General features: G+C 47.7%; 1 protein-coding gene across 2 annotated transcripts in view; it reads left to right on the forward strand.

Moving 5' to 3' along the window:
* pcsk7 (proprotein convertase subtilisin/kexin type 7) overlaps positions 1 to 27,442 on the forward strand; it is a 257,528-nt gene that overhangs the window by 13,610 nt on the left and 216,476 nt on the right. For both annotated transcript variants that reach the window (XM_038779566.1, XM_038779567.1), the window contains exons 2-4: positions 17,157 to 17,735; positions 25,241 to 25,375; positions 26,704 to 26,866. In XM_038779566.1, the coding sequence (XP_038635494.1) occupies positions 17,169 to 17,735; positions 25,241 to 25,375; positions 26,704 to 26,866 (865 nt within the window). In that variant the 5' untranslated portion in view covers positions 17,157 to 17,168. The remainder of the gene's footprint in view (positions 1 to 17,156; positions 17,736 to 25,240; positions 25,376 to 26,703; positions 26,867 to 27,442) is intronic.

Genomic DNA, 27,442 nt, shown 5'->3' on the forward strand with positions numbered 1-27,442 from the left:
TTTGAAGAGGTAAGCAGCACAGTCGACAAGGGGGAGCCAGTCGATGTGGTATATTTGGACTTTCAGAAGGCATTTGACAAAGTCCCGCATAAGAGATTATTGTGCAAAATTAAAGCACATGGGTTTGGGGGAAATGTTTTGAGGTGGATAGAAAACTGGTTGGCAGAGAAGAAACAAAGAGTAGGGATTAATGGGTCCTTTTCAAATTGGCAGACAGTAACCAGTGGGGTACCACAGGGATCGGTGCTGGGACTCCAGCTATTCACAATATATATTAATGATTTGGATGAGGGAACAAAATGTAACATCTCAAAAGTTTGCAGATGATACCAAATTAGGTGGGAGGGTGAATTGTGATGAAGATGCAGGGATCCTACAACAAGATCTGGACAGGTTGGGCGAGTGGGCAAACCAATGGCAGATGCAGTATAATTTGGATAAGTGTGAGGTTATTTACTTTGGAAGTAAAAACGGGAAGGCAGATTACGACCCGAATGATTGTAAATTGGGAGAGGGGAGTGCAGTGGGGCCTGGGTGTCCTTGTGCACCAGTCGCTGAAGGTAAGCTCGCAGGTGCAGCAGGCGGTAAAGAAGGCTAATGGTATGTTGGCCTTCATTGCGAGAGGTTTCGAGTATAGAAGCAGGGATGTGTTGCTGCAATTGTACAGGGCCTTGGTGTGGCCACACCTGGAGTATTGTGTGCAGTTTTGGTCTCCTTCTCTGAGGAAGGATGTTCTTGCTCTCGAAGGAGGGCAACAAAGGTTTCCCAGACTGATTCCAGGGATGGCGGGACTGTCATATGAGGAGAGATTGACTAGGTTGGGATTGTTCTCGCTGGAGTTCAGAAGAATGAGGGGGGATCTCATAGAGACTTATAAAATTCTAACAGGACTAGACAGGGTAGATGCAGGGAAGATGTTACCAATGATTGGTGTGTCCAGAACCAGGGGGTCACAGTCTGAGGATTCAGGGTAAACCATTTCAGACAAAGATAAGGCGCCATTTCTTCCCCCAGAGTCATTACCACAGGATGTAGTTGATGCTAAAACGTTAAATATATTCAAGAGGCGGCTGGATATGGCACTTGGGGAGAATGGGATCAAAGGCTATGGGGAGAAAGCAGGATTAGGCTATTGAGCTGGATGATCAGCCATGATCGTGATGAATGGCGGAGCAGGCTCGAAGGGCCAAAAGGCCTCCTCCTGCTCTTATCTCCTATGTATCTATGTAACCACTGCAACACAGTGTCGTCCCTGCTTGCACCAACTTCTGACAGCGCGTTCATGTTCAATGGGAATTCTCCTCCCAAGCTTTATCCAGCTATCGCTCTGCTCATTTATATTTGTGTCAAAGAAGCAAATTGTGATTCTCTCCAGAAGTGACTGGTTGCCATTCTCCACCAGGAAGTTGATTTGACCGTGACGCTAAAGAAGCCCAAGTTGCTTACTTGAGGTGAACTGAATTGGATTAAGAAGGTTCTCTCCTCAGTAGCTCCCTATCTTTACTACTATGCTTAAGTATGTTGGACAGCGAGTTTCTTTTGTGCTTTGTGTGTCTCGTGGGCCATTTGTCTTCCATTTGAAAGGAAACCGAGCCATTGCCAGGGTGATTTGGGCTCACAGATGCCACTTGGCGCACAATTTGCGCACAATTTATAATCTAATTGTCCACTGTAGTGCTGGGTGTACGTGTCACATTCACCCCAACCCATTTCAGATTAAGCCATGCAGAGGATTGCAGTTAGCCTTCTGCCTCAAAATCTCCCCTGATCAATAGTTCCCAATTAAAGTTTTTTTTTCCCAACAGGAATTGAAAGGTGTCACTTTTCAGTCCTTTCGAGGTGCCTGATATTGGAAGCTCCTTACTCATTGTGCACAAGAACATTTTGAAATGCAGTTGCTTGACAAGATTTGACAGCAGTGTGCCAGATGGCGGGATGTAGATTGGCTCGCATTATACTATCTCTTCTCAAATGGCTATTTATCTCTTTCTCTTTCTCTTTCTCTTTCTCTCTCTCTCTCTCTCTCTCCTCTCTCTCTCTCTCTCTCTCTCTTGCGCCTCTCAGTTGCACTAGATCAGAAGGTAACGCATGCAAGCCCAAGTGAATGCTTGCAGAGAACGGGGATGTTTGAGAGTCTCCCTCTGGTGTCCACTCACCTTACAGGTATTTGACATTGGTAAAAAGCTGACAGCAGGTTGCCGCACAGCCCTTGATGGCTGTGACTGAGGTATGGTATGATGAAGGAGATTCAAAATCAGATTTTCTGCAATTTCTGATTTCTGTGTCTTTCTGTTTTGGTGCGTTTGTACTTTACATTCCTGCTTGTTTTGCCCTTTGATTCCAGCACCATCTTCCCAAACAAAATTATGACCGGTTGACATAGTGCAATTCACTGACAAAGGGGTAATAATGGTTCCTTGTTATCACAATATTGGCATTGAAAAAAATGAAATGAAAATCGCTTATTGTCACGAGTAGACTTCAATGAAGTTACTGTGAAAAGCCCCTAGTCGCCACATTCTGGCACCTGTTCGGGGAGGCTGTTACGGGAATCGAACCGTGCTGCTGGCCTGCTTGGTCTGCTTTCAAAGCCAGCGATTTAGCCCAGTGTGCTAAACAGCCCCATGTCATTTGTCAGTGAACTTTAATTTTGTCCAGCAATAAAAAACAATAATGGGCGTATAAAATGTATTTCTACTTGTTACCAATGTATGTAAATGGGAAGTAACCAGTTAGTAAGTAAGTAAAGTCGCCAGAGCCCCAGATGACCATCGGCTGCTTTCCCCCTTGAGGGGGAGAGCTGGCTGGTGGTGATTTAACCTGAGGATCACCACATCTCAGGCAAGGGGCAAGGGCCTTCATGAATAACCTTTTTGAATAAGTGACCAATTGAACGCATATTGAAAGTAAAAGTGTTTGGAGATGGGTTATCCCCTTATAGACCTGGGTGTTTCATTTACTTGCTCATGCAGAATCTTTAATCTCAATTAGTTCTGGTGATTGACCTCCACATTTGCGGGTTATTATCTCCTCGTTGTTTGCGAGAGCTTGCTGTGGGCAAATTGGCTGCTGCCTTTACAGTGACAAAGTGCTTTGTTGGTTGTGCAGCACTTTGTGATGCTCTGGGATTGTATGAAATCAAATTCTTTCTTTCAAGTGCATTCCCCTTCGCTACCTATTCACTGTGACATGGAGTCTATCCACATCACATAATCCAACGCTGCTCGTTTGAAATCAAACATTTAGTTCTACTGAGGGGTGGATATCTTGGAAACCAGTCCAGCAGAGCCGTTCATGTTAAACACTTAGCTCAGCGTAATATTCTATAACCCTCAGAAGCATTGGATTCATATGAAGGAACAAATCCGAAGAACATATTTGTGTGGTCAGCCCTTTCAATAAATTGGAAAAAAACACCACTTTTTATTTCCTTTTTCTTAGTGTCCAAAAGTGTTTCTCTGTCTGCTTTGGGCAATTTTAAATGTGCTATGATTTTGCATTCATTTCCTGTTGATTTACACAAATATTGCTACTGGAGTTGCTTCATGTTAGCCTTGTAGTTGAAATATTCTTCATATTTTAACGAAAGGTTTAAACATGTTTTGCAATCACGTTTGAATGGGTAGCACGGTACCACAGTGGTTAGCACCGATGCTTCGCAGCACCAGGGACCCAGTTCGATTCCCGGCTTGTGTCACTGTCTGTGTGGAGTCTGCACGTTCTCCCCGTGTCTGCGTGGGTGTCCTCCGGCTGCTCCGATTTCCTCCCACATGTCCCGAAAGACGCGCTTGTTAGGTGAATTGGACATTCTGAATTCTCCCTCTGTGCAGGGTAGCATGGTGGTTAGCATAAATGCTTCACAGCTCCAGGGTCCCAGGTTCGATTCCCGGCTGGGTCACTGCCTGTGTGGAGTCTGCACGTCCTCCCCCTGTGTGCGTGGGTTTCCTCCGGGTGCTCCGGTTTCCTCCCACAGTCCAAAGATGTGCGGGTTAGGTGGATTGGCCATGCTAAATTGCCCATAGTGTCCTAATAAAAGTAAGGTTAAGGGGGGGGGGGGTTGTTGGGTTACGGGTATAGGGTGGATACGTGGGTTTGAGTAGGGTGATCATGGCTCGGCGCAACATTGAGGGCCGAAGGGCCTGTTCTGTGCTGTACTGTTCTATGTCTATGTTCTATCACCAGGAGTGTGGTGACGAGGGGCTTTTCACAGTAACGTCATTGCAGTGTTAATGTCAGCCTACGGGTGACACTAATAAAGATTGTGTAGGTTACTCATTTTTGGTTTGTTTTTCATAGAACATACAGTGCAGAAGGAGGCCATTCGGCCCATCGAGTCTGCACCGACCCACTTAAGCCCTCACTTCCACCCTATCCCCGTAACCTAATAACCCTCCTAACCTTTTTGGATACTAAGGGCAATTTATTATGGCCAATCCACCTAACCTGCACATCTTTGGACTGTGGGAGGAAACCGGAGGACTCGGAGGAAATCCACGCAAACATGGGGAGGACGTGCAGACTCCGCACAGACAGTGACCCAGCGGGGAATCGAACCTGGGACCCTGGTGCTGTGAAGCCACAGTGCTAACCACTTGTGCTGCCCATAAAGTGCCTGCGGCAGGACTCTAACCTGCAATCTTTTGATGCTATCATCTCATGACATTTGCTGAGTTACTGTCTTTCTCTCGTCAAGGGATTTGGGTGAGTATCTGTAATTTGAGGGAATGTCTGAGAGAGAAACTGTGCAAATTCAAAATGAAGCTCAAGGCATGTTAATGGATAATACCAAGGCGAGGTTTAAGTGTCTGTAAACTCTTTCATGCAGACAGCCAGGCTCGGTCACCTGTAGATCTGAGATCTTTTTTTTTCTTTTAATATAATTTTTATTGGAATTTTTTACAGAAAATATAAAACGTAACGACAAACAATGAAATGCAACAAAATAACCCATAATAACTGTAACACCCCCAGACCGTATCGACGCATGTATCACATCCCCCACCCCCCAACCCCAATGAACAACAGAAGAACTTAAAAATAAATTTAAATTAAATAAACAAACATAGTCATCGTCCGCCCCCCCACACCTTTTCCCTCCCCCCCCCCCCCCCCCCCCCCCCCCCCCCCCCCGGGTTGCTGCTGCTACTGTCCCCGTACCCTATCGTTGATCTTGACTGACCACCTGGGATTTACTCTAACGCTGTTATAATTCAGTTGTTTCAACACCAACATGTGGCAATGTCTCCCTTTTCTTCCCCAGCCCTTTTCTGTAGATATCACTGCCACTGCCTCTCTCTCCCACCCAGCCCTCCCAACAACCCGGGACCCTGGAGCTGTGAGGCAGCAGTGCTGACCACCGTGCCGCCCCACGTGCAGTTGTATGACTGGCTATTTCGGTGCTTCGTCTGCATTAATCTTTACATTTAAAAAAAAAATTAGTTTGTTTTTTTGGGGACGGTCCGATTTCGAACCCAATTCTCGGGAGAATATGGAAATCTTCTTGTACTCATAAAACCAGGTCAGCAGCTGCCAGAGCTATGAATTTTTATTCATTGTGAAACCCAGGTGTGGGACTAACACTGATCATGTATGACACCATTAGAGAACGATACAGGATGTGGTGAATCAGCAAATGCTGTAGGGCGATAGAAAACCTGATTCATTAAAAATATAATGAACAGTGGAGGAATGAAATAATGCGGAAAGTCATGAGTTTGACTGTGTTGTCATTGGAAAGAAAAGTGTTTCTTTAGGAGAAAGCAATGAATTTAAAGTTGAAGACAAGCAGGAGACACATGGAGCAAAGTAATCACCGTGGTAACAATTGGCTAAACATATTATCAATATCTGGAAAGAGTGCGATGAATCCAAGGTCTATCTTGTTTCAAATCACGCAGCCACATATTTTAAACCTTTTTATTTTACAGGAATTTATTTGTTTACACTACATTTCGGCGGAGCTGGTTACCGTCAACTGTTGCGGGCATGAGGGGGGGGAAGCGAGGTGGGGAGGTTGGTTGGGCAGTTGCGGGGGGGGGGGTGGGGGTGTGAGGTAGTAATAATCTTTATTAGTGTCACACGTCGTCTTACATTAACACTACAATGAAGTTACTGTGAAAAGCCCCTAGTCGCCACACTCCGGCGCCTGTTCGGGTACACTGATGGAGAATTCCCAATTCAGCTAACGAGCACGTCTTTCGGGACTTGCGGGAGGAAACCGGAGCACCCGGAGCAAACCCACGCAGACACGGGGAGAAGGTGCAGACTCCGCACAGACAGTGACCCAAGCCGGGAATCGAACCAGGGACTCTGGTGCTGTGTGGGAACCACTGTTCTACGGGTGTTGGGGGGGGGGCGGGGCGGGGGGGGCGGGTTGGAGGGGGGGGAGAGGTTTCGGCGGTTCGTGCAGGGTTTATTTTGTTTTGTAATGTTGTGTGTTAAATGTTAATTGGAATAAATATACTTTAAAAAAAATAAAAGTTCTGTTGGTGGTGAGTTGAAAGTGTGAAGGCAAGAAGGTGGAGCTGTTCCTAGGCTTGAGAAACGTGAAGAAACTGTAGCCTAAACATTGCTGATAGCTTAACGTGTACATGTGACATTCCTTGGTCTTCTTGCAAAATGAAATTTCTCTGCTGAAGTCACGTGCAGGATGGCCGTGCAGAAATGTTAAAGGCCTATGAAATACTTTATGAAGTGTAGTTATTGTTGTAATGCAAGAGATGCATTGGCCACTGTGCACACTGCAAACTCCCACAAACCTCAGCAGGATCATGGCCACTGTAATCACTGGAAAGTGATTTTGGTTTCAGGATGAATGTTGGCCAGAATGCACGGATCGTTCCCCTGCTCTTCTTCGAAATCGTGCCATGGAATCTTTCACATCCACCCAAGCAAATCAGATGGGGCCTCGGTTTAATATCTCATGGGCAGCACGGTGGCACAGTGATTAGCACTGCTGCCTCACGCCGCTGAGGTCCCAGGTTCGATCCTGGGTCACTGTCCGTGTGGAGTTTGCACATTCTCCCCGTGTTTGCGTGGGTTTCGCCCCCACAACCCAAAGTTGTGCAGGGTAGGTGGATTGGCCATGCTAAATTGCCCCAAAATTGGGAAAAAAGTAATTGGGCACTCTACATTTAAAAAAAAAAAAATCTTGTGTTACAACCAGGATGGGAAGAATGCGCGTATAGTCTAGCCCCATTACTCCTCCGGTCATACCATAAATTTAGAAGGCTGATTTGCTCACCAAAATGGCCAATTGTTTACCTGGTCCCATAAGAGTCTTCAACCAGGTTTCTTTCAATAATCTCCGAACAAATGTTTACTATCGACAAAACCTCTTTTAACAAGCTGCAAGTATTGATTAACACACAGTTGTAATCGGGAAGTATAACTAGGCTATTTCTTCCCAAAGAATTCCCCACTGCAGACACCCACACTCAGACAAACGAAGAACAGAGTGTCTCTCCAGAGATGGCCTATAGAGGTTGACGTTATAAATGAAGGATAAAGTTTGCAGGACGGTGTCGACCTGAGTTCCTCGGGTGAATGTGGACAGCTGGTCCCAGTGGATGTCCAGGAGTTCTCACCCCTGGCCTCAGCTTTGCATGTCCAAATTCAGACCTGTTGCACTCCGATAAAGGATCTTTGGCTACAAATTAATAGCGCCACACAATTTTAGGCAAGGGGGGTGAGTGAGTGCTTTCCTCAACTCGTTCAGACTTCAAAACCAGCAAGTTCACAGCTAATTTGTTTCTCTCTCATGTGACTTCCAACAAGTGGCATTTTCGCTTTTTTCTCTCTCAACAATTAAAGTGATTGTTTTGAACTATAATCAGCCAGCAATTTCAGGTGACCTCTGGGAGGAGGCCTGCTTGTTGACAGTTCCAAGATGAACTTGCCACCTTCTTTAAAAAAAATTCCAAATGTACAAATCGGTGCCATGTCCTTCCATTTCAATCTTGAGGCCTCGGATTCTAACGCTGTGGTATTATACTAACCATTCACCACTGTATTACACTGTATCATGTTGGTGCCCTTGTGGGCTCCGCCCCTGGCTCCGCCCCCTTGAGGGGAGGTACAAAGAGCAGCTGCCCTGTAGGCGGCTCTCAGACTAGCAGAGCAGTCGCAGGCAGGCACTGTTCTAGTCGATTAAAGCCACTGTTCACTTCAACTCTCTGTCTCGCGTGAATTGATGATTGCATCAATCGCCCACCCAAAAGATGGCACCTCTGACAGTGCAGCGCTCCCTCAGTACTGCACTGGAGTGACCATCCAGATTTAATGCTCGAGCCTCTGGAATGGGATTTAAATCTGGAACCTTCCGCTTCAGGTGGCAGTGGTCTCACTGAACCACTGCTGACCTCTAATCCTCCGCCGCAGCCGTCGGCAATTTCTGATCTCGTGACTTTAAAGGATAGGAGAAAATAAATCCAGATTTGTTTGTGGTCTCATTGAAGGATACAGGTGAATTGTTACGTGCCGATCGCTGCAACAAAGATTTTGAGATTGTGAGGGACTGAGTGTGTGGATTTTTTTAAATGAATGAATATAAAGCAGAAACATCAACTAAACAATAGACTGTGGTTGGTAATTCTCTGACTGCCTTTAATGGGTGGAATGGGGTGACTATCCAAGCTGGAGGGTGTCTGTGTGGAGGATCCATACTGTATGGACCTGTTTCTGTGCTTACAGCACTTGTAAATCTCTGACCTGTACAAGAGCAAGTGATGAATCATCCAGAGGATCTGAAGTTGAGCAATCAGGAGAGGCCCTTGGCCAACGCTGAGCAAGGGATTTCCACTAATGAATCGGCCTCTTCAGCCACAAAGGCATGGTCGATCCAGAAGGGATGTAGTCCATCGTCTCCTGAGACGGACAGATACCTACCGATTCAAGATTTTCCATGGCAGCACGGTAGCATAAGTGGCTAGCACTGTGGCTTCACAGCGCCAGGGTCCCAGGTTCGATTCCCTGCTGGGTCACTGTCTGTGCGGAGTCTGCACGTTCTCCCCGTGTCTGCGTGGGTTTCCTCCGGGTTCTTACCACAGTCCAAAGACATGCAGGTTAGGTGGATTGGCCATGATAAATTGCCCTTCGTGACCAAAAAGGTTAGGAGGGGTTATTGGGTGACGGGGATAGGGTGGAAGTGAGGACTTAAGTGGGTCGGTGCAGACTCGATGGGCTGAATGGCCTCCTTCTGCACTGTATGATCTATTTGTACAAGAGCCACTTAATGAGACACCTGATACAGGAGAAAAGGTATCTGCGTGGGTCTCGCCCTCACAGTCCAAAGATGCGCGTGGTATGTGAATTGGCCACGCTAAATTGCCCCTTATTAGGAAAAAAAAATAATTGGGTACTCTAAATTTATTTTAAAAAGAAGATTAAATGTGCAAAGCCATGAGCCAAGATGTCCCAAAGCATTAATGAACCTGACAGAACCAATACTGATCATCATTTGATGATCCCAGAACTTCCAAAGATGATATAGCTGTAGGCATGAAGAAACGTGGTGGTAAATAGAAAGGTCGGAAAGATCGTATTTATTTTCCTTGTGTGTGTGTGTGTGTGTGTGTGTGGCATTAGTCTTTGTATTCCAGCTCTACTTCTATGTTTAATCCATTGGCTCCAAGTGAAGCAGAGCTATGAAGAGAGGAAGACGTGCGTTTTATAAAGAAAGCACTTTGCACCACTACTGGAACTTTCCAGCCAATGAAGCACTTTTGAAATGTAGCAAACACAACCTCTCTGCTGCTTGTCCAAGTATTGCTCTGCGAGCTGGCGAGAGGCTTTTGTACTCGCTGCTGAACAGATCTATCAGATTTATGCTATTTTTCATACCTAGTTAATATTAGATATTCTCATGTCACTGCTGCTGTTTGTTGCTGACAGCGACTTGCCCTGGTGTGCAAGCAACCCGTGCATTTCTATTGATGACCTAGTTTGTAACGGGCGAGCGGCGATTCTCCGGCTCGGATGGGCCGAGCAGCCGGCCCAAAACGACATGTTCATGCCGGCGCCGGCCACACCTGGTCGCTGCCGGCATGAATAGCGCGGGAATGCTGCGGGGGCGGCCTGTGGGGGGGAGGGGGGATCGAGCACCAGGGGGTCACTCAAAAGGGGTCTGGCCCGCGATCGGTGCCCACCGATCGACCGGCCGGCCTCTCTGAAGGACGCACTCCTTTCCCCCGGCGCGGCGCAAGATCACTCCGACATTTCCTGCGGGGCACCCGCGGGGAGGACGGCAACCGCGCATGCGTGGGTGACGCGGCGCTGCGTAATTTACACCGCTGCTTTTATGCGGTGCCAAGGCCCGGCGCGCGTAAATGATACGGCGCCGCTCCTAGCCCCCCAGGGGTGGGAGAATAGGGGGCGAGGAGCAGCCTCTGATGCCGGAGTGAATCACTCCGGTTTTCACTCCGCGTCGGCACTTAGTCTCTCGTTGGGAGAATCCCGCCCCATCTCTCCGATTAATACTTAAATGCCTGAATTTCTGATAATACGGCACTCCCTTAATATTGCATTGCACCAATGTGTCAATAGAAGCCCAATGTGCAGAAGGTGGCCATTCGGCCCATCGAGTCTGCACCCACCCTCTGAAAGTGAACTCCACCTAGGCCCACTCCCCTGCTCCGCCCTATCCCCTTAACCCCACCCAACCTACAGATCTTTGCACACCAAGGGGACAATTTAGTGTAGCCAATTTGACTATGGGAAGAAATGGAGCACCTGGAGGAAACCCATTTGCCCTCTGAATGCATCGTTGCCAGTCTCCTTAGCGACCCCCTGGGTGCCAAGTAAGGCTGGAGTCAAACCCTGGTCCCTGATGCTGTGAGGCAGCAGTGCTCACCACTGCGCCACCTCGATTTTAGTGCTCCAACAGACATCCCAAGGTACCAAGATTATTGGTGAAAGTCACGATCTGGCGAACGTGAGCCACACAGACGAGCGAAGTCCCAGGCTCCAGTGAGACACTTTATCCCAGTGGCTGCAGCACCAGCTTTGGTGGCTCTCAACATCTTTTGGGGCTCAGGGAGGGGATTGGAAAATCAGCCAGGGTTGATGGGCCTGGCCACTGAACACCACGCCTGTTAGTTTCTAGCAGAGTTCTAATTGAGCACACCATTCCAGTGTTTGAAGCCGCTTCCTATTGTGAGAAATTACTGACAAAACATTTAAATGTACAATTCTCCTCCAACGTGTGAACCTTCCCCCACACAGATAGGGATGAACTTTTCAACCTCCAGTCACGCTCGCCCGAGACTGGAACTTGCCGCCCAGGGAGTTGCTAAGGAGACTGGCAATGATGCATTCAGAGGGCAGTTGGATAAACACACAGGGGAAAATAGCAATAGAGGCAGTGTTCGTAGTGTGAGATGAAGTTTGGTGCGTGCAGACTCGTATAGAGCTTTAGAAGTGTTATGATTCACTGCATGCACAGTGAGCGAAGGAAGAATCTGGAGCTAGTCTTTCCTTAACATGGGTTTAGTCACATAACCCAGAGAACACAGACACAGACTCACTTTTTCTTCCCACCCACCACATAGGTGAATATATATATAGATTAATGCCCTGACCTTTCTCCAATTAGTAATAGCTGTCCTCACTTACAACGAGAGCATGCGCTTCATTTTGACAAGATTGCAACATTAACAAAGAGGCGTAGATCAAGGGTGGCACGTGGCACAGTGGTTAGCACTGGGACTGAGGACCTGGATTCGAATCGCGGCCCTGGGTCACCGTCCGTGTGGAGTTTGCACATTCTCCCCGTGTCTGCGTGGGCTTCACCCCCACAACTCATAGATGTGCAGGGTAGGTGGACTGGCCGCACTAAATTGCCCCGTAATTGGAAAAAAGAAATGAATTGGGTACTCTCACTTTAGAAAAGAAGAAGAGGCGTAGACCAATCAGGGCAAATGGGCCTGCTTCTGTGCTGTGGATTCTGTGTAGGTCCAGGAGCAGTGTACTACCTAATTGTGAGGTTCGAGCCCCCAACCACCTTTTTCTCAATAGGCCTTGCATTCAATTCACCCCAGTGGTTCAAGTGAACATTAATGGGCACTATTTAAGAATTAGCGGAAGTCTAATAGACTGCCCATCAATCCTGGACTACATTTTCCAGTAAATAGAACTAATTTTCTACATTCCTCCCAGTCCCTGATGGGGAATGCCTGACATCAGCTCAGTTCTGTTTTGAAGAGGTTTAATTGCTACCGGGCTGCGATCTGTTACCATGTCTTGTTGGCTTGCGATGCGTTGATGAGGCTTTGCTTGTTCTATGGTTGACTGGAGATCGATGGTATATAATAATAATCTTTATTAGTGTCATAAATAGGCTTACATCAACGCTGCAATGAATTTATTGTGAAAAGCCCCTAGTCGCTACATTCCGGCGCCTGTTCGGGTACACTGAGGGAGAATTCAGAATGTCCAATTCACCTAACAAGCACGTCTTTCAGGACTTGTGGGAGGAAACCGGAGCGGCCGGAGGAAACCCACGCAGACACCCGGAGAATGTGCAGACTCCGCACAGACAGTGACCCAAGCCGGGAATCAAACCCAGGGCCCTGGTGCAACAGAGCTAACCACTGTGCTACCGTGCCAGTTTTTCTTGGAATTATTTACAAAGACCTCCGGGTAAGCACATGGTTTACACCACACAGGCCGTTCTGCTGCGTCTTGCTGTCTTGGGAATCTCTTGGCCATTTCTCTTGTCATGCTTACATCATCAATAACGTCATGGTCTCGTCAGCATAACCATTGGTCCATTACTCTACACGCTGCTCATCCTGAGGGCGCAGGTGCGATCAATCTCGTACCAAAGATTCTTATGGAAAATGTAACTCCAGTGGTGTGCAATATAGAGCTCCTCTCTACTGGCTTCCAATCAAACCCGATCATCGCATTGTTTCTTCTTCTTCATGGGATGTTGGTGTTGCTGCCAAGGTCAGTATTTATTTTGTCGTTGCTACTTACCCGTGAGAAGGTGGTGGTGAGCACCTTTTGTAAACCGCTGGAGTCCACGTGGGGCAGGTATTGTGTGCCTCCATTCTGTTCGAGTTGGAAAATGGGCAACAGAGTTATTAGTTTTTTTAAAATTCACCGGTATGTGGGTGTCGAGGGCTAGGCTAGCCTTTATTGCCCATCCCTAACTGCCCTCCAGAAGGTAACGGTGAGCTGCCTCCTTGAACCGTAGCAGTCCATGTGGTATAGGTACACCCACAGTGCTGTTAGGGATGGAGTTCCTGGATTCTGTCCCAGCGACGATGAAGGAACGCTGACCTATTTCCAAATCCGGGTGGTGATGGACTTGGGGAGGTGCGGTTGCAGGTGATGGTGGTGGCCCCCGTGTGTATCTGCTGCTCCTGGGTGGTAGAGGTTGGTGATCGAGCGGTGCTGCCGTCGAACCCATGCTGAATTGCTGCAGTGCGTCTTGTAGCTCGTCCACATGCTGCCACTGAGCACCGGAGGTGGAGGGAGTGAATGTTTAAAGTGGTGGACGGGGTGCCAAGTTGAATGAACGCTCCGTCCTGCCCCCACCTTTTGAAGGTGGAGCCAGTCAGCGCTGGTGTGAACCTATGGTTGTTGCAGATGGGAGCCCTGTCCGACATTTTGGTCAGGCCAAATTGCTGCCGTAGTTGGTTCCAGGATTGGATGGTGGCTATCACCACCGGGCTGCTGGAGTGTTTTTTGGGTGGGGATGGGAGTGCTGCCGTGGCGAGGGCCCAGAGGGAGGTCCCCATGCAGGAGGCCTCTTCCACGTGCACCCACTCGGCTTCTGGCTCCTGGATCCATCCCCTTGTTCGCTCGGCCGTCGCCGCACGTTCATTTTGATCGTCTGGACTCTCCCCGCGAGGGAGAGTGGGAGTGTGTTCCATCTTTGCAGGTCCTTTTTTTTCTCTCTCCGTCAGACTGGGGAGGTTCCATTTGTGGATCCCTTTCCAGTCATGGGTTATCTGGATCCCCAGGTAGCGGAATTTGTGTGGAGCTTGTTTAAACGGCAGTCCCGTTAGTGCTGCCCCCCCCCCCCCCCCCAACCCCCCCACTTGTGGGTGTACCGGGAAGATCTCACTTTTGCTCATGTTGAGTTTGTAGCCTGAGAAGGAGCCAACCACTTTCAGGAGCGCGATGATTCCGTCCATGCTGCTTTGTGGGTCCGAAATGTAGAGGAGCAGGTCATCTGCATAGAGTGAGACTCTGTGCTCTCTGCCCCCCCCTTTGGATCCCCCTCCAGCTTTTTGCTGCTCTGAGCACGATTGCTAGTGGTTCGATCGCTAGAGCGAACAGCAGCGGGGGCAGTGGGCATCCTTGTCTGGTGCCCCTGTGCAGCTGGAAGTATCGGGAGTTGGTGTTGTTGGTCCGTACGCTCGCCATGGGAGCGTTGCATAGGAGCTTTACCCAGGAGGTGAACCCTGTCTGATTTGCCTTTTCAAACAATCCACCAGTTTGGGCAGGTGGTGATTCTGAGGCGGAAAGTGAAGTGTGATTTGTGAAGTGGAATGGAATGATGGTGTAATTTCCGTCCCTGTGGCCATGTGACCTGCAGAAGCACAGAGGGGTATAATTATAGACTGTTACCAGAACAGGGCTGATCCCAACTGGTTTGAGTCACTCGGGTGACATCAAGAGAAAAGAAAACCCTGTTTCTGTGGTGCTTTTGATGTTCTCCCAGCCGATGAATTACTTTTGAGAGCATTGTGCTAAAAGAAACGATAGATTTGTCTGTGGTCATTGACTGAACGTTGGTACTGGGAGAGCTCCTCGCAACATTTTTAAGAAGCATTTCGGTGAGCACTTGAAACGCCAGAGCGTACGAGGCTACGGGCCAAGTGTTGGAGAATGGGATTAGAATAGGTAGGTGCTTGATGGCCGGCGCCGATACGATGGGCCAAAGGGCCTCTCTTTGCACGGTGAATCCCTATTGGTGGGATTTTCTGGTCGCCCGTCTGGACAGCTCTTCAACCCAGCCATCCACAGCGCTGCAGCGGCCAGGAACAGCGCTCTGCCTGGAATAAGGTCCCGGGACCTCTGAAAAGATGGGCCCACCGGGGGGGGGTAGGGCATGCCCGGCTGGGGGTTAGTCAAGAGGGCAGCAATCATGGCTTTGTGGGGAATGGGGAGATGGGATGGTGGGAGGTGTTTCTGGAGCTCGATAATCCTTTGCGGGGGGGGGGGGGATAGGGGAGGGGAGCCCCAACACTGAGGGTGCCTTCAGAGCAAGGCACCTCCCGAGATGGGGAAAAATTGCAAATGTCACTTTCCCACCCTAACCACACCTACCAGCCTAGAAATCGAGACCAGGTGGGAAAAGGCCATTAAAAAAAAAAGGGTCTGGATAGGGCGGCACGGTGGCGCAGTGTTTAGCTCTGGGTCACTGCCCGTGTGGAATTTGCACATTCTCCCCGTGACTATGTCCCCACAACCCAAAGATGTGCAGGGTGGGTGGCTTGGCCACGTTAAATTGCCCCTTCAGTGGCATAAAAAAGAATTGGGTACTCTAAATTTATTTGAAAAAAAGAAATATTAGATATTCATATCGAAACCTTTGGACCAACTTCTCAATAGGTTCCAATAGTCCAATACGATATGAACAATGTTAGCTGGCTGGTATCCAGACTGTTTCTGTGCAATTGTTTCACTCCCTTTGATTCTGGCATCTGAAGGACAAAGCTCCAAAGATTCAGAGCTGTTAATCTGTAATCCTAAACTGTACTGGTGATGGCAGAGCCAAGAGACATTAGAGACGACTGGTTAATTGTATCACACAACCAGAAAATATATTGACCTGATATACCAGCACCTGTAGGCCTTGTGACAATACTGGGGCGATGAAAGTAAGAAGTTTTGATATAGATTATATTCAATATATCTGTTGCAGTAATGTTATTAAAAGCCCGTGTTAAGATGTGCACGTATATATATTGTTGCAATTTTTGTTAGAGTCTGCCTGTAGGTTAAACCAGGATTTATGTGAAGAAGGTTGTAAAAGTGAGATCATCATTCATTCCAAACAAATAATTGTTAACCTAATATAAGGCCTGATGGAATTGTGTTATGATTGCTTGAGATTCCCTGAGAGAGTAGATCATTTGAGACATTGTGTCCAGACTTAGGAAGCAAGGCTTGGGATGTCAGCGCCATAAAGGTGGGAGGAGCCAGGTCTGTCTGTAGTTTTGTAGTTTGAGATAGGTTTGGCAGTCTGCTTGGTGTTTAAGTTGAGCAGCCGTTTTTGCCAAATGCTGTCAGTAGTCTTGACAAAGACCGAAGGATCTTCAGGCTGTTTCCTGAAATGGCCTCTCACTCTCGCTCTCCTCCGTCTTCATCACTCTCGCTCTCTCTTCCTCTCTCATGCCCGCTCAACCCAAGCAGTCTTTCCAAGAAACCTCTATACCGGTGTACAGAACGTAATCCTGTGTTCGCTAACCTTATTTATAAGTGGCCTTTGACCTTTAATGGGCTTTGTTTAATTGGAGATGGGGAACAAAGAACAAAGAAAAGTACAGCACAGGAACAGACCGTTCGGCCCTCCAAGCCTGCGCTGACCATGCTGCCGGACTAAACTAAAATCTTCTACACTTCCGGGATCCGTATCCCTCTCTTCCCATCCTATTCATGTATTTGTCAAGATGCCCCTTAAACATTACTATCGTCCCTGCTTCCACCACCACCTCCGGCAGCGAGTTCCAGGCACCCACTACCCTCTGTGTAAAAAAAAAAAAAAAAAAAATTTAAAAAATCTTGCCTCGTACATCTCTAAGCCTTGCCCCTTGCACCTTAAAAACCTATGCCCCCTAGTAATTGACCCCTCTACCCTGGGGGAAAAAGTCTCTGACTATCCAAGGTATAAGTTAGTAGTAAAAAAGGGCTTCCTTTCATTTTAAGAATTGTTTACACCTGTTAATTGAAAATCTATTTTCTGTGATGTTAACGTGTTTAATCCTATGTTCAGCATATTTTTTGTTTTAATATAAAAGGTACCTGTTGGTCGGTGGAAACACTCCTGGAGCGGAGTACCCTTTCTTCACAGTTTTAAAAAATTAAAACGTGATTGGGGGCCTTTGTCCGTTATCCTAACCAAATGTTGGGGTTTGGTCTGGGATCCTAACAGCGGTCTCTTAGATAAGATTTTCATTTACTGTGACTTTTCTTTCTTGCAGTGATCAGATCTGATGCCGAATCTGAAGTGGAAGTTGTCACCATGGAAAGTCATGATGGGGACCCTTTTGCCAACCTGCTTGTGCCTTTTGATAGTAACTATTTGGTTACCGGTAGTTACGAGGAATGGATTTGCCAAGGCGTTGCAGGTTGGGACTTTAGCACCGAGCCCTGAGGCTGACATTCTGGGGACACAGATTGACCAAGTTGACGTGAGCAGGACCGAGGGGTCCGACACAGAAAGGGGGACCTTCACATGGGCCCTGCACTTAACACTTGCGGACGGAGTGAGCGGCCACGACGCGCCGTCCCTGGACAAACTTGCAGATGAGCTTGCCCGGGCCGCCGGCCTAGAGAACAGGGCCAGATTGGGGAGTTGGCGGGCCACTACCTTTTGCTCTTCCGCTGCACAGGCGAGCCACCGTGACCTCTGGGAGACTGGAGGGATTCGGAAATCCATCGACGCCGTGTTTTCCCAGCACAGCGGTGTCCGGTGGCATGCCGAGCAGAAACTGTTGAAACGCTCCAAACGCAGCAGCCTGCACTTCAATGACCCAAAGTACCCTTTCCAGTGGCACCTGGTAAGTGATATTTTTAATTTTGCAATTCAGAAGCCTGGCATAATTCAAATAATGAATGCACTTGGCAGTGTGGAGCTGAGCCACATTGACCGGCGAGCTCTCAGCTTTGATCGGCTTGATTTGTTGTTAATGGTGTATTAATTGCATTAAGATATAAAGTGAAGGGTATTGTTTAACTAAGTACATAGAGCACTTATAAAAAGAGACCGCTTAGATTTGGGGGTTACAGGTAAGAATCAGACATTTATAGCGTTGCATTATGTAAGTAAACCTTTTGACCAGGAAAAGTATTAGCGCCTCATTTCGCACTTCACCAGCTGGCTTGGGATTTGCTTATCACTCATTGAGCTCAATAACTGTCTTCTGTGGCTCAATCTCGATCACAAACTTTTTATCTTTATTCTTTCCTGGAATGTGGGCGTCACTGACAAGACCAGCAGTTGATGCACATCTTCTTCGGAGAGGCTTACTAGGCAGTTGCTGTGGGTCTGGAGTCACATGTAGGCCAGACTGGGTAAGGACGACAGTAGTCCTTCCCTACAGGGCATTTGTGAACCAGATGAGGTTTTTATCATCCATGATAATTGTCGTGGACGCCATTACTAAGACCAGCTTTATTTTTCATATTTTCATATTTACTTAACGAATTTAAACTCCACAAGCTCCCAGAACTTGGAGTATAAGCCCAGCTCCCTGGATTACTAGTTCAGTGATATTACCACCACACCACCATCGTCTCCATGATATCCTACCTCTGATCTATCTCCATCCAACGACTCTCAACAAAAAGCCCTTCTCGTGATGGCAGATTCAGGTTTGACCACCCAACTCACCCCCCCCCCCCACTCTCCCCACGCCCCCTCGAAGGGGCAGCCTGCCTGGATCCGCACTTGAAGAATGGGCTTGATGGGAAGTCCCGAATGAGCCCGGACCTTCAGAAGGGGGAAGGCGGGAAACTTCGGGAATGGTTAGGCAAACTGACATGGCCTGGCTCCTCCATTTCCTAACTGTACCATCTCACCGTTGACAGACTGACCAAGCTCGAGCTCTTCTCTCAAGAACAATCAAGGCTGGGGGGGGCAACGCAATCTATGTTTGGCGAGGGTGTTGTGCAGACCTCCGTTATGCTGTACCTGTGGCAGGACAGTTGGTTGATCAGATGTTAAAAAACTGCTGAGAACCGTCGGGTACCCGACCCACCCACCAAAATAATTCACGGACAAGCGCACACGTTAAGCAGACCAATTAAAACCGTCCCAAGGGGGCAATAAATTCACTACTGATTTTTTAAAAAATTCATTTTTGGGTCAAGAGCAGCCAACATTTATTGCCCATCCCTGATTGCCTTGAGAAGATGGCGGTTAACCACTGCAGACCAGTACCGCTGGGACGTTCATCGCCCCAACTATGAAGGAACAGCCGGATAGAAGTCCGGATGCTATTCCTGTGCAGCTGCTGCCCTTTGCCGTCTCGGTGGTGGAGGTCGTCTGAAGCAGCCTTGGCGAGATGCCACAGTGTGCCTGGCAGGAAGGGACACACATCATATACTGTCACCCAATAGGCATCTCCCTCTGAACTAACCTGGATCAGTTGTGTTATGGGTCAGGGTTTAGAGAATCCCAAAGTGTATCATGGAGTTCACCTGACCCACAACCTTTAATAGATTGTGGTATGGGGAGCACACGGCCCACTCTACAGGTGCGGTACAGCAGAAAATGGACCAGTGGGTTTTTAAAACAAAACAATGTTTATTCTATGAACTCAAGTTAACCTTTTAAAAAAACAAACAGTGAATATCTTAGCAACCAGTAAATCAAATACAGTCCCCAAAGAATACAACACTAAATAACCTGTATGCTGTCCTTTTAACATTCAAAAGACTTAACAAACCTTCAAACAGGAGCACATTAGATTTATATTCAATACTGAGACCTTTTTACAATTCTGAGTTCACCCAAATGATCTTTTGATGGCAGAGAACAACAGCAGTGCAGCTCACTTTTAACTTCAGATTCAGCTCACTGAAAAACACAGACACACCCAAGCTGTCTGAAACTGAAACTAAAAAAGCAGAAGTAGAGCTCAGCTCCACCCACACTCTGACATCACTCCAGTAACACGAGCAGCTCCATTTCTTAAAGGTACATTTCTTAAACACCCATTTCTTAAAGGGTACTCTCACATGACAGTTGATGTTAACCATCGTACTTGCCACAGAGGGAGGTGCAACCAGAATAATCTCTGGGCTGACGGGATAGTCTCGTGAGGGGAGGTTGGGGAATCTAATTCAAAGTACGAGTGGTGTGATCTCTGTTGAAACGCACAAAATTCTTACAGGGCTGGACAGGGTAGTTATGGATAGAATGTGCCCCCCCCTGCCCCCCCCCCCCCCTCTAGCTGGTGAATCTTGAACCAGGGGCACGGTTTCAGAATAAGGGACAGACCGTTTAGGACCAAGGTGAGGAGGAATTTCTTCACTCCCAGAGGGCGGTGAATCTTTGAAATCGACTGCCGAAGATGACATTGGAAGCTTGATCGTTGGGCATACTCGAAACAAAAATCGATTAGATTTCCGGATACTGATGGCATCAAGGTGATAGCGGGGAAGAAAATTGGGGACGGGTTAGATGATCGTTCATGAGCTGTTTGAATGGAGTAGCAGTCTGGCAAGGTGGAACGGCTTCCTCCTGCTCCTGTGTTGTTAATGTGGGTTTAAAATTTGCCTCTGAAAGTTACTGAGATAAATGATTGTCATTTTTAGATTAGTGCTTTTACCTGTTTTTTTAAAAAAAAAAAGCAAAGCATTACACGAAAGGAGTTCTAAATGCTTCTGGATTTGCACAGTGCAAAATCAATTGCCTCAAACCAATCCATATGTAAATGTTTGTTTGGATTGAGCGTTAGCTCCAACGCTCAGTCACATTGTGAAACCTCTAGCGAGTGAGATTTGGTCATTTTGATTGTATGGCAGACGTGACTGAACATTTCAATAAAAGTTACAAGTTCAAACAGCTTCATGTTTACCGCATGGCAAACTGCCCGCCTGAATCTCAGAATCAGATTCCTGAGAAATGCACCGAGTCGGACTCTCGTTTGCCTGATGTCGAAGCGATTAGATTTCCACCTTAAACTAGGAAACTTTTTTAAGGGGATATTTTCAAAAGCAAAACACCACTCTCTGTCCCTCCCCCAAGACAAAAAAGCTGCTTATTCATATTGCTGAAGCTTAACTGGTTACCGTGTGGGCAGCACAGTAGCACAGTGGGTAGCACTGTTGCTTCACAGCTCCAGGGTCCCAGGTTCGATTCCCGAAGACTGTACGGAGTCTGCACGTTCTCCCCGTGTCTGCGTGGGGTTTCTCCGGGCGCTCCGGTTTCCTCCCACGACGTGCAGATTAGGTAATTTGGACATTCTGAATTCTCCCTCTGTGTACCCGAACAGGTGCTGGAATGTGCCGACTAGGGGCTTTTCACAGTAACTTCATTGCACCGTTAATGGAAGCCTACTTGTGACAATAAAGATTACTTTGTAAAGATTACTTTAAAATACCCGCAGTTTGGCAGCACAGAGCATTTTCTCATTTTTGGTCTAATCACAGAATCCCTACAGCACAGGAGTCCTTTCAGCCCATCTAGTCCGCACCGACCCTTCGAGTGAGCACTCTACCTAAGCCCACTTCACCAGGTCCACTATGCCACCCCACCAGGTCTTATTACTGAGCCAGATACCAGCCAGAGGAGTGCTGGGGACCACCTGTCTCAAGTAAGCTACCAGGTTGGCTACAGAAAATTGACTTGGTTCCAATTTGCTGTCGGCGAACGTATCAATCTCGCGGCAACACTCGTTCCAAAAATCCCCTACTTACGTCAATGCATTAAATAAAACTCTGCCATTGATGGTAATGTTTTAAAATGGCTTTTCCGGAAAGTCCAGTTAAAAATATAATTTGCAGCCTGTATGCTTTAGAATCTCACAATTTGTATTCTTTCATTTGATGTAAATTTAGAGTACCCAATTCATTTTTTTTTCCAATTAAGGGGCAACCTAGTGTGGCCAATCCACCTACCCTGCACATTTTGGGGTTGTGGGGTGAGACCCACGCAGACACTGGAAGAATGTGCAAACTCTATGAAATGAAAATGAAATGAAAATTGCTTATTGTCACGAGTAGGGCTTCAATGAAGTTACTGTGAAAAGCCCCTAGTCGCCACATTCCGGCGCCTGTTCGGGGAGGCTGGTACGGGAATTGAACCGTGCTGCTGGCCTGCCTTGGTCTGCTTTCAAAGCCAGCAATTTAGCCCAGTGTGCTAAACCAGCCCCTATACACTCTACACGGATAGTGACCCAGGGCCGGGATCAAACCCGGGTCCTCGGTGCCTTGAGGCAGCAGTGATAACCACTGCGCCACCGCGCCGCCCCAGAGAATTTGCACTCATATCCTTTCTTCGACAGCTGGATTTTTATTCGTTCGTGGATCGTGGGCATCGCTGGCGAAGGCAACATGTTTCTGCCCATCCCTAATTGCCCTTGAACTCAACATCTTGCTGGGCCTGTGTCAGAGGGCAGTTAAGAGTGTTATGAACCCAGTTGATGTTATAGCTGGAAGGGAAGGTCCCAGAATGGAGCGTTGGCTCAAAAGGCCGCAACTTTTCCTTTTTAATAAAACGCGGAGGAACAAAGTCGCGGGGCCACTGATTAGTTTTACCAATGAGAAAAAAAACATTTATTAAACATTATAAAATTGGATTATGAAACAATTTGCCTCCACACTCCCCTCAGCTTAACAATTCTGCACAAAGTTTAAGATCAACACGGATTACAAAGTATATCTTAAACTACAATGGTTTCATTAATCCACAGCGTCCCTTTTAAGCACACATGATGACTGTGGTAATCATAGATTATCATAGAATTTACAGTGCAGAAGGAGGCCACTCGGCCCATCGAGTCTGCACCGGCTCTTGGAAAGAGCACCCTACCCAAGGTCAACACCTCCACCCTATCCCCATAACCCAGTAACCCCACCCAACATTAAGGGCAATTTTGGACACTAAGGGCAATTTATCATGGCCAATCCACCTAACCTGCACATCTTTGGACTGTGGGAGGAAACCGGAGCACCAGGACGAAACCCACACACACACTGGGGAGGATGTGCAGACTCCGCACAGACAGTGACCGAAGTCGGAATCGAACCTGGGACCCTGGAGCTGTGAAGCAATTGTGCTATCCACAATGCTACCGTGTTGCCCTAAGATACCTTCCTCTCTAAATAAGTGAATGCCTATGGATTTCCCCTCCATAAATTCCTCCCAAATCTGATTCTTATACCATGAGCCACCTTGTCTCACTAAACTGCAGCTTCCACATGAGTGATTTCAAATTTGGCTTTCAAAGGTCACAACAAATCTAACATACCAAGTCCCATTTAAGCATACAGGATGATTGCGGTCATATACACTCTCTGCTCTGAACCCAAGTTAGTGTGCAAGGATTTCTGCTCCAAATCCACCCAGATGATTATCGCATGCGAGTTTCAAAACTCCACTCCCAAAAACACGCTTTCAAATCTTCTCTCTCTCAATAATGCCTTCCCTTAGTAGTTTGCATTCTGAAATCCAGCTCCGGGTTTCCAAATGATACGTTTAAACAAAACTTCTGCTCCACTTATAACAGCGAATTCAGTCCGTGTTTTACACTACCCCCTGTAGGATTTCTTTGTCTTGACAGCTGTACTAACTGTTCACAGTTGCTTTAACTCTCAATTCCCAGACTGTATTAAAATGGCATCAAACCTGAAGTCTGCTTTTCCACTCTAATATGATTACTGCAATTGTCTCTTCAACTCAGAACACTTTTTGTTTACTTTTCCTCGAATTCGTCTGAACAGTACCGTAAGCGTCTCTAAGCACAACAGAATCACAGTTGGAATTGAAACCAACACCCACACATACAAACTCCTTTATCCAGCATGAATCTAACCATAGGTTTTACCTTTCCAGGCACAGAAACATTAAATTGAACCCACTTAAAACTATACCTTATTTCTAATGTTTACCAATACAAATATAAATCCCTTTAAAACTGCTTTTGTTCTCCTAACGAGAGTCCATCGTCTTTCTGTGGGCCTTGGAACCACACACGGGCCAGACCAGGTGAGGATGGCAGATTTCCTTCCCTAAGTGAATCAGATGAGTTCTTTCCAACAATTGATGATGGGCATTACTCAGACTGACTTTATATTCCAAATATATTAATTGATTTTAAATTCCACCATCTGCCATGGTGGGATTTGAACCCGTGTCTCCAGATAATTAGCCTGGCCCTCCTGGATGACCAGCCGAGTGATATTACCGCCAAGCCACCATCTCGCCCTGACTGTTTCTGGGATCTCTGGTATCTTGCCCCAAGTGTCTTCCTTCACAGCGTCAGCAATTGGTCTTCGTGGTGTGTCTGACTGTGTGGGGGTTGTCGTACCCAAACCCAAATCGGTGCGCTTCATAGAATTTACAGTGCAGAAGGAGGCCATTTGGCCCATCGCGTCTGCACCGGCCCTTGGAAAGAGCACCCTACTTAAGCCCACACCTCTATCCTATCCCTCTAACCCCCACCTAACCTTTTTTGACACTAAGAGCAATTTATCATGGCCATTCCACCTAACCTGCACGTCTTTGGACTGTGGGAAGAAACCGGAGCACCCGGACGAAACCCACGCAGACATGTGGAGAACGTGCAGACTCCGCACAGACAGTGACCCAAGCCGGGAATCGAACCCAGGTCCCTGGCACTGTGAGGCAGCAGTGCTAGCCACTGTGCTACCGTGCCGCTACCGTTTGTTCACCTTGCAGCAGGATTAATATATAGCGTTGAGGAACTGCCATCTCCGGGGAGATGAACATCCTCAATTCAAATCCGAGACCCCAGTGAAAAGGAAGTTTTGCTTGTCTACAGCACCCCTTGCAACTTCAGGATGGCCTGAAGCTGTTTGCAGCCAGTGAAGTACTTTTTGGAGTGTAGTCACTGTTGTGACGTAGGAAGGAGGCCAGCTGAATCGTGCACAGCAAGATTCCACCAGCAGCAATGGTATAATGCCATTGCCTGTTTCTATGTGCTGTTGGTCAAGGGATCAACATTGACTGGGAAATGGTGGCCGAGGGAGGGGGGGGGGGGGGAGTGCATATTTTCCACCCCCTTGAGTTGGCAAATTGGCTTCAACTAAACATCCCTTTCAGAAGACCCACCTCGGTGCTGCAGTGGAGTGTCAAACTAGATTTTGTTTTAAGTCCCAGGGGTAGGATTTACTGACTTTGGGCCGTTGCTTGTCTGTGAGACACACTTTCTGTAATGTTGTTTTGTTCTTTACGAGTGGAGCCTTTGACCCACATTCCAGCATCTCAGCTGCATTCCGTTGATGTGGATAACAGAATGTTTGTTTTTTTTTTGTCCCAAGTTGTTTCCACTCCGCCGCTGTCACTGCGTTAACGATGATGTCCATTACCTTGCAGCACAACCGGAGAAAGCGTGGGATGGATATCAACGTGACGGGGGTGTGGGAGCGCAACGTGACCGGGGAAGGAGTGACGGTGGTGGTTGTCGATGACGGCGTTGAACATACTGTGCAGGACATACAAGCAAACTACGTGAGTTGTTGGCAGGGTTGTTTCCCAAAGGAAGCTTAGATGCGTCTGAGGGGCAGCATGGTAGGACAGTGGTGAGCACTGCTGCTTCATCACGCCAGAGTCCTGGGTTCGATTCCCGGCTCGGGTCACTGTCTGCGCGGAGTCTACATGTTCTCCCCGTGTCTGCGTGGGTTTCCTCCGGGTGCTCCGGGTTCCTCCCACAAGTCCCGAAAGACGTGCTTGTTAGGGTGAATTGGACATTCTGAATTCTCCTTCTGTGTACCTGAACAGGCGCCAGAGTGTGGCGACTAGGGGCCTTTCACAGTATCTTCATTGCAGTGTTAATGTAAACCTGCTTGTGACACTAATAAAGATTATTATGATTAGGAGGAGAATGGGGGACAGGGTGATATCCTCACACCGTCTTGTGCATATTTCAAGTTGTGGAACTTATGTGAGACCAGGTCCACATTGCAGATAGCACAAGATTTAAACAAGTTGGAAAGGGGACAAGCTGATTTGAGAGGGGAGGCACAGCCTGAAGGTGAGCGTTAATAAGCGGAATATTTTGGGAGGAAGAGGGGCTGAGGGAGTTTCTAAGTTTGAAAAGGTATGTCCCATTAAACAGCATAAAACCAACCCCTGCGCTGGTTAATGGCGGCCTAGCCCAGGGCAATGTTTTTTGAATGTTTAAACCCTCCGTTATTTCTGACGGTCTTTGTGGTGCGTTTGGTATGTAAACCTATCAAAAAAAGGCAAACAGGGACTTTCATTTAGATAGCGCCTTTCGCAACCCCAGGGCATTCCAGAGCGCTCCACAGTCTATGAAGCGCTGTCGGAAGCGTGGGCTGTCACTGTTTGCAATGTAGGAAACGCGGTACCCAATTTGCGCACAGCAAGATCCCACATGGAAAATCTGCTTCAGTGATGTGACTTGAGGGATAAATACTGCAATGAGGATTCTGGAGGTGGGTGGGGGGGGGGGGGGGGGGGGGGGGGGGGTTGGGTAGAAGAGAACTTTCCTGCACCGCTTCACAGTGGTTTCCCAGGATCCTTCACGCAGGCATGACCTCCTTCCAAAGTAAGACCGAAACATTTGGCTTCTGCCCCAGTTTTTGTGAAGTGTGCGAGGGAGGGCGGGCGGACGGGACGTTGCTGCCCGTGGGATCTTGCTGTGTGCGGGCTGCCGTTACAACGGTGACCATTCCTCAACGGTTGCGAAGATCAGTTTGGAACTTGCTGCGGCCGTGCAAGGGGCTGCATACGTGTGAAGGATTTGTGTCTGTCTCGGTGGAGTGTACTTGATTCGACCATTGATTGTAGATTTTTCTCTAACCACCCGTTGCCAGTCTCCGGAAGGAAGTTATGATCTGAACTCCAATGACCCGGATCCTATGCCTCACCCGGATGAACACAGCGATAACCATCACGGGACACGATGCGCTGGTGAGATTGCAGCCGCCCCGAACAATTTCTGCGCCGTCGGTGTTGCCTTTGGAAGCCGCATCGCAGGTGATTTGGTTTTAACTTTATTAGGGGCCATTCAGAAAAGAAATCTCTTGGCGCTACTGTGCAGTTAAGCTTACACCTCTTTTCTTACCTTCCCCTCTTTTGTTTTTCCCCCCCTCCCTTTCTCCTCCTTCCTTCCCTCTTTGAATTTCGTGCCAAGTACAGCTGGATAGCTGGCCTTTGAAATGAAATGAAATGAAATTAAAATGAAATGAAAATCGCTTATTGTCACGAGTAGGCTTCAATAAAGTTACTGTGAAAAGCCTGTGGGGGCCTCACGGTAGCATGGTGGTTAGCATAAATGCTTCACAGCTCCAGGGTCCCAGGTTCGATTCCCGGCTGGGTCACTGTCTGTGCGGAGTCTGCACATCCTCCCTGTGTGTGCGTGGGTTTCCTCCGGGTGCTCCGGTTTCCTCCCACAGTCCAAAGATGTGCGGGTTAGGTGGATTGGCCATGCTAAATTGCCCGTAGTGTAAGGTTAATGGGGGGATTGTTGGGTTACGGGTATACGGGTTACGTGGGTTTAAAGTAGGGTGATCATTGTTCGGCACAACATCGAGGGCCGAAGGGCCTGTTCTG

This window comes from Scyliorhinus canicula, chromosome 19 (assembly GCF_902713615.1).
Source record: "Scyliorhinus canicula chromosome 19, sScyCan1.1, whole genome shotgun sequence".
Taxonomy (NCBI): domain Eukaryota; kingdom Metazoa; phylum Chordata; class Chondrichthyes; order Carcharhiniformes; family Scyliorhinidae; genus Scyliorhinus; species Scyliorhinus canicula.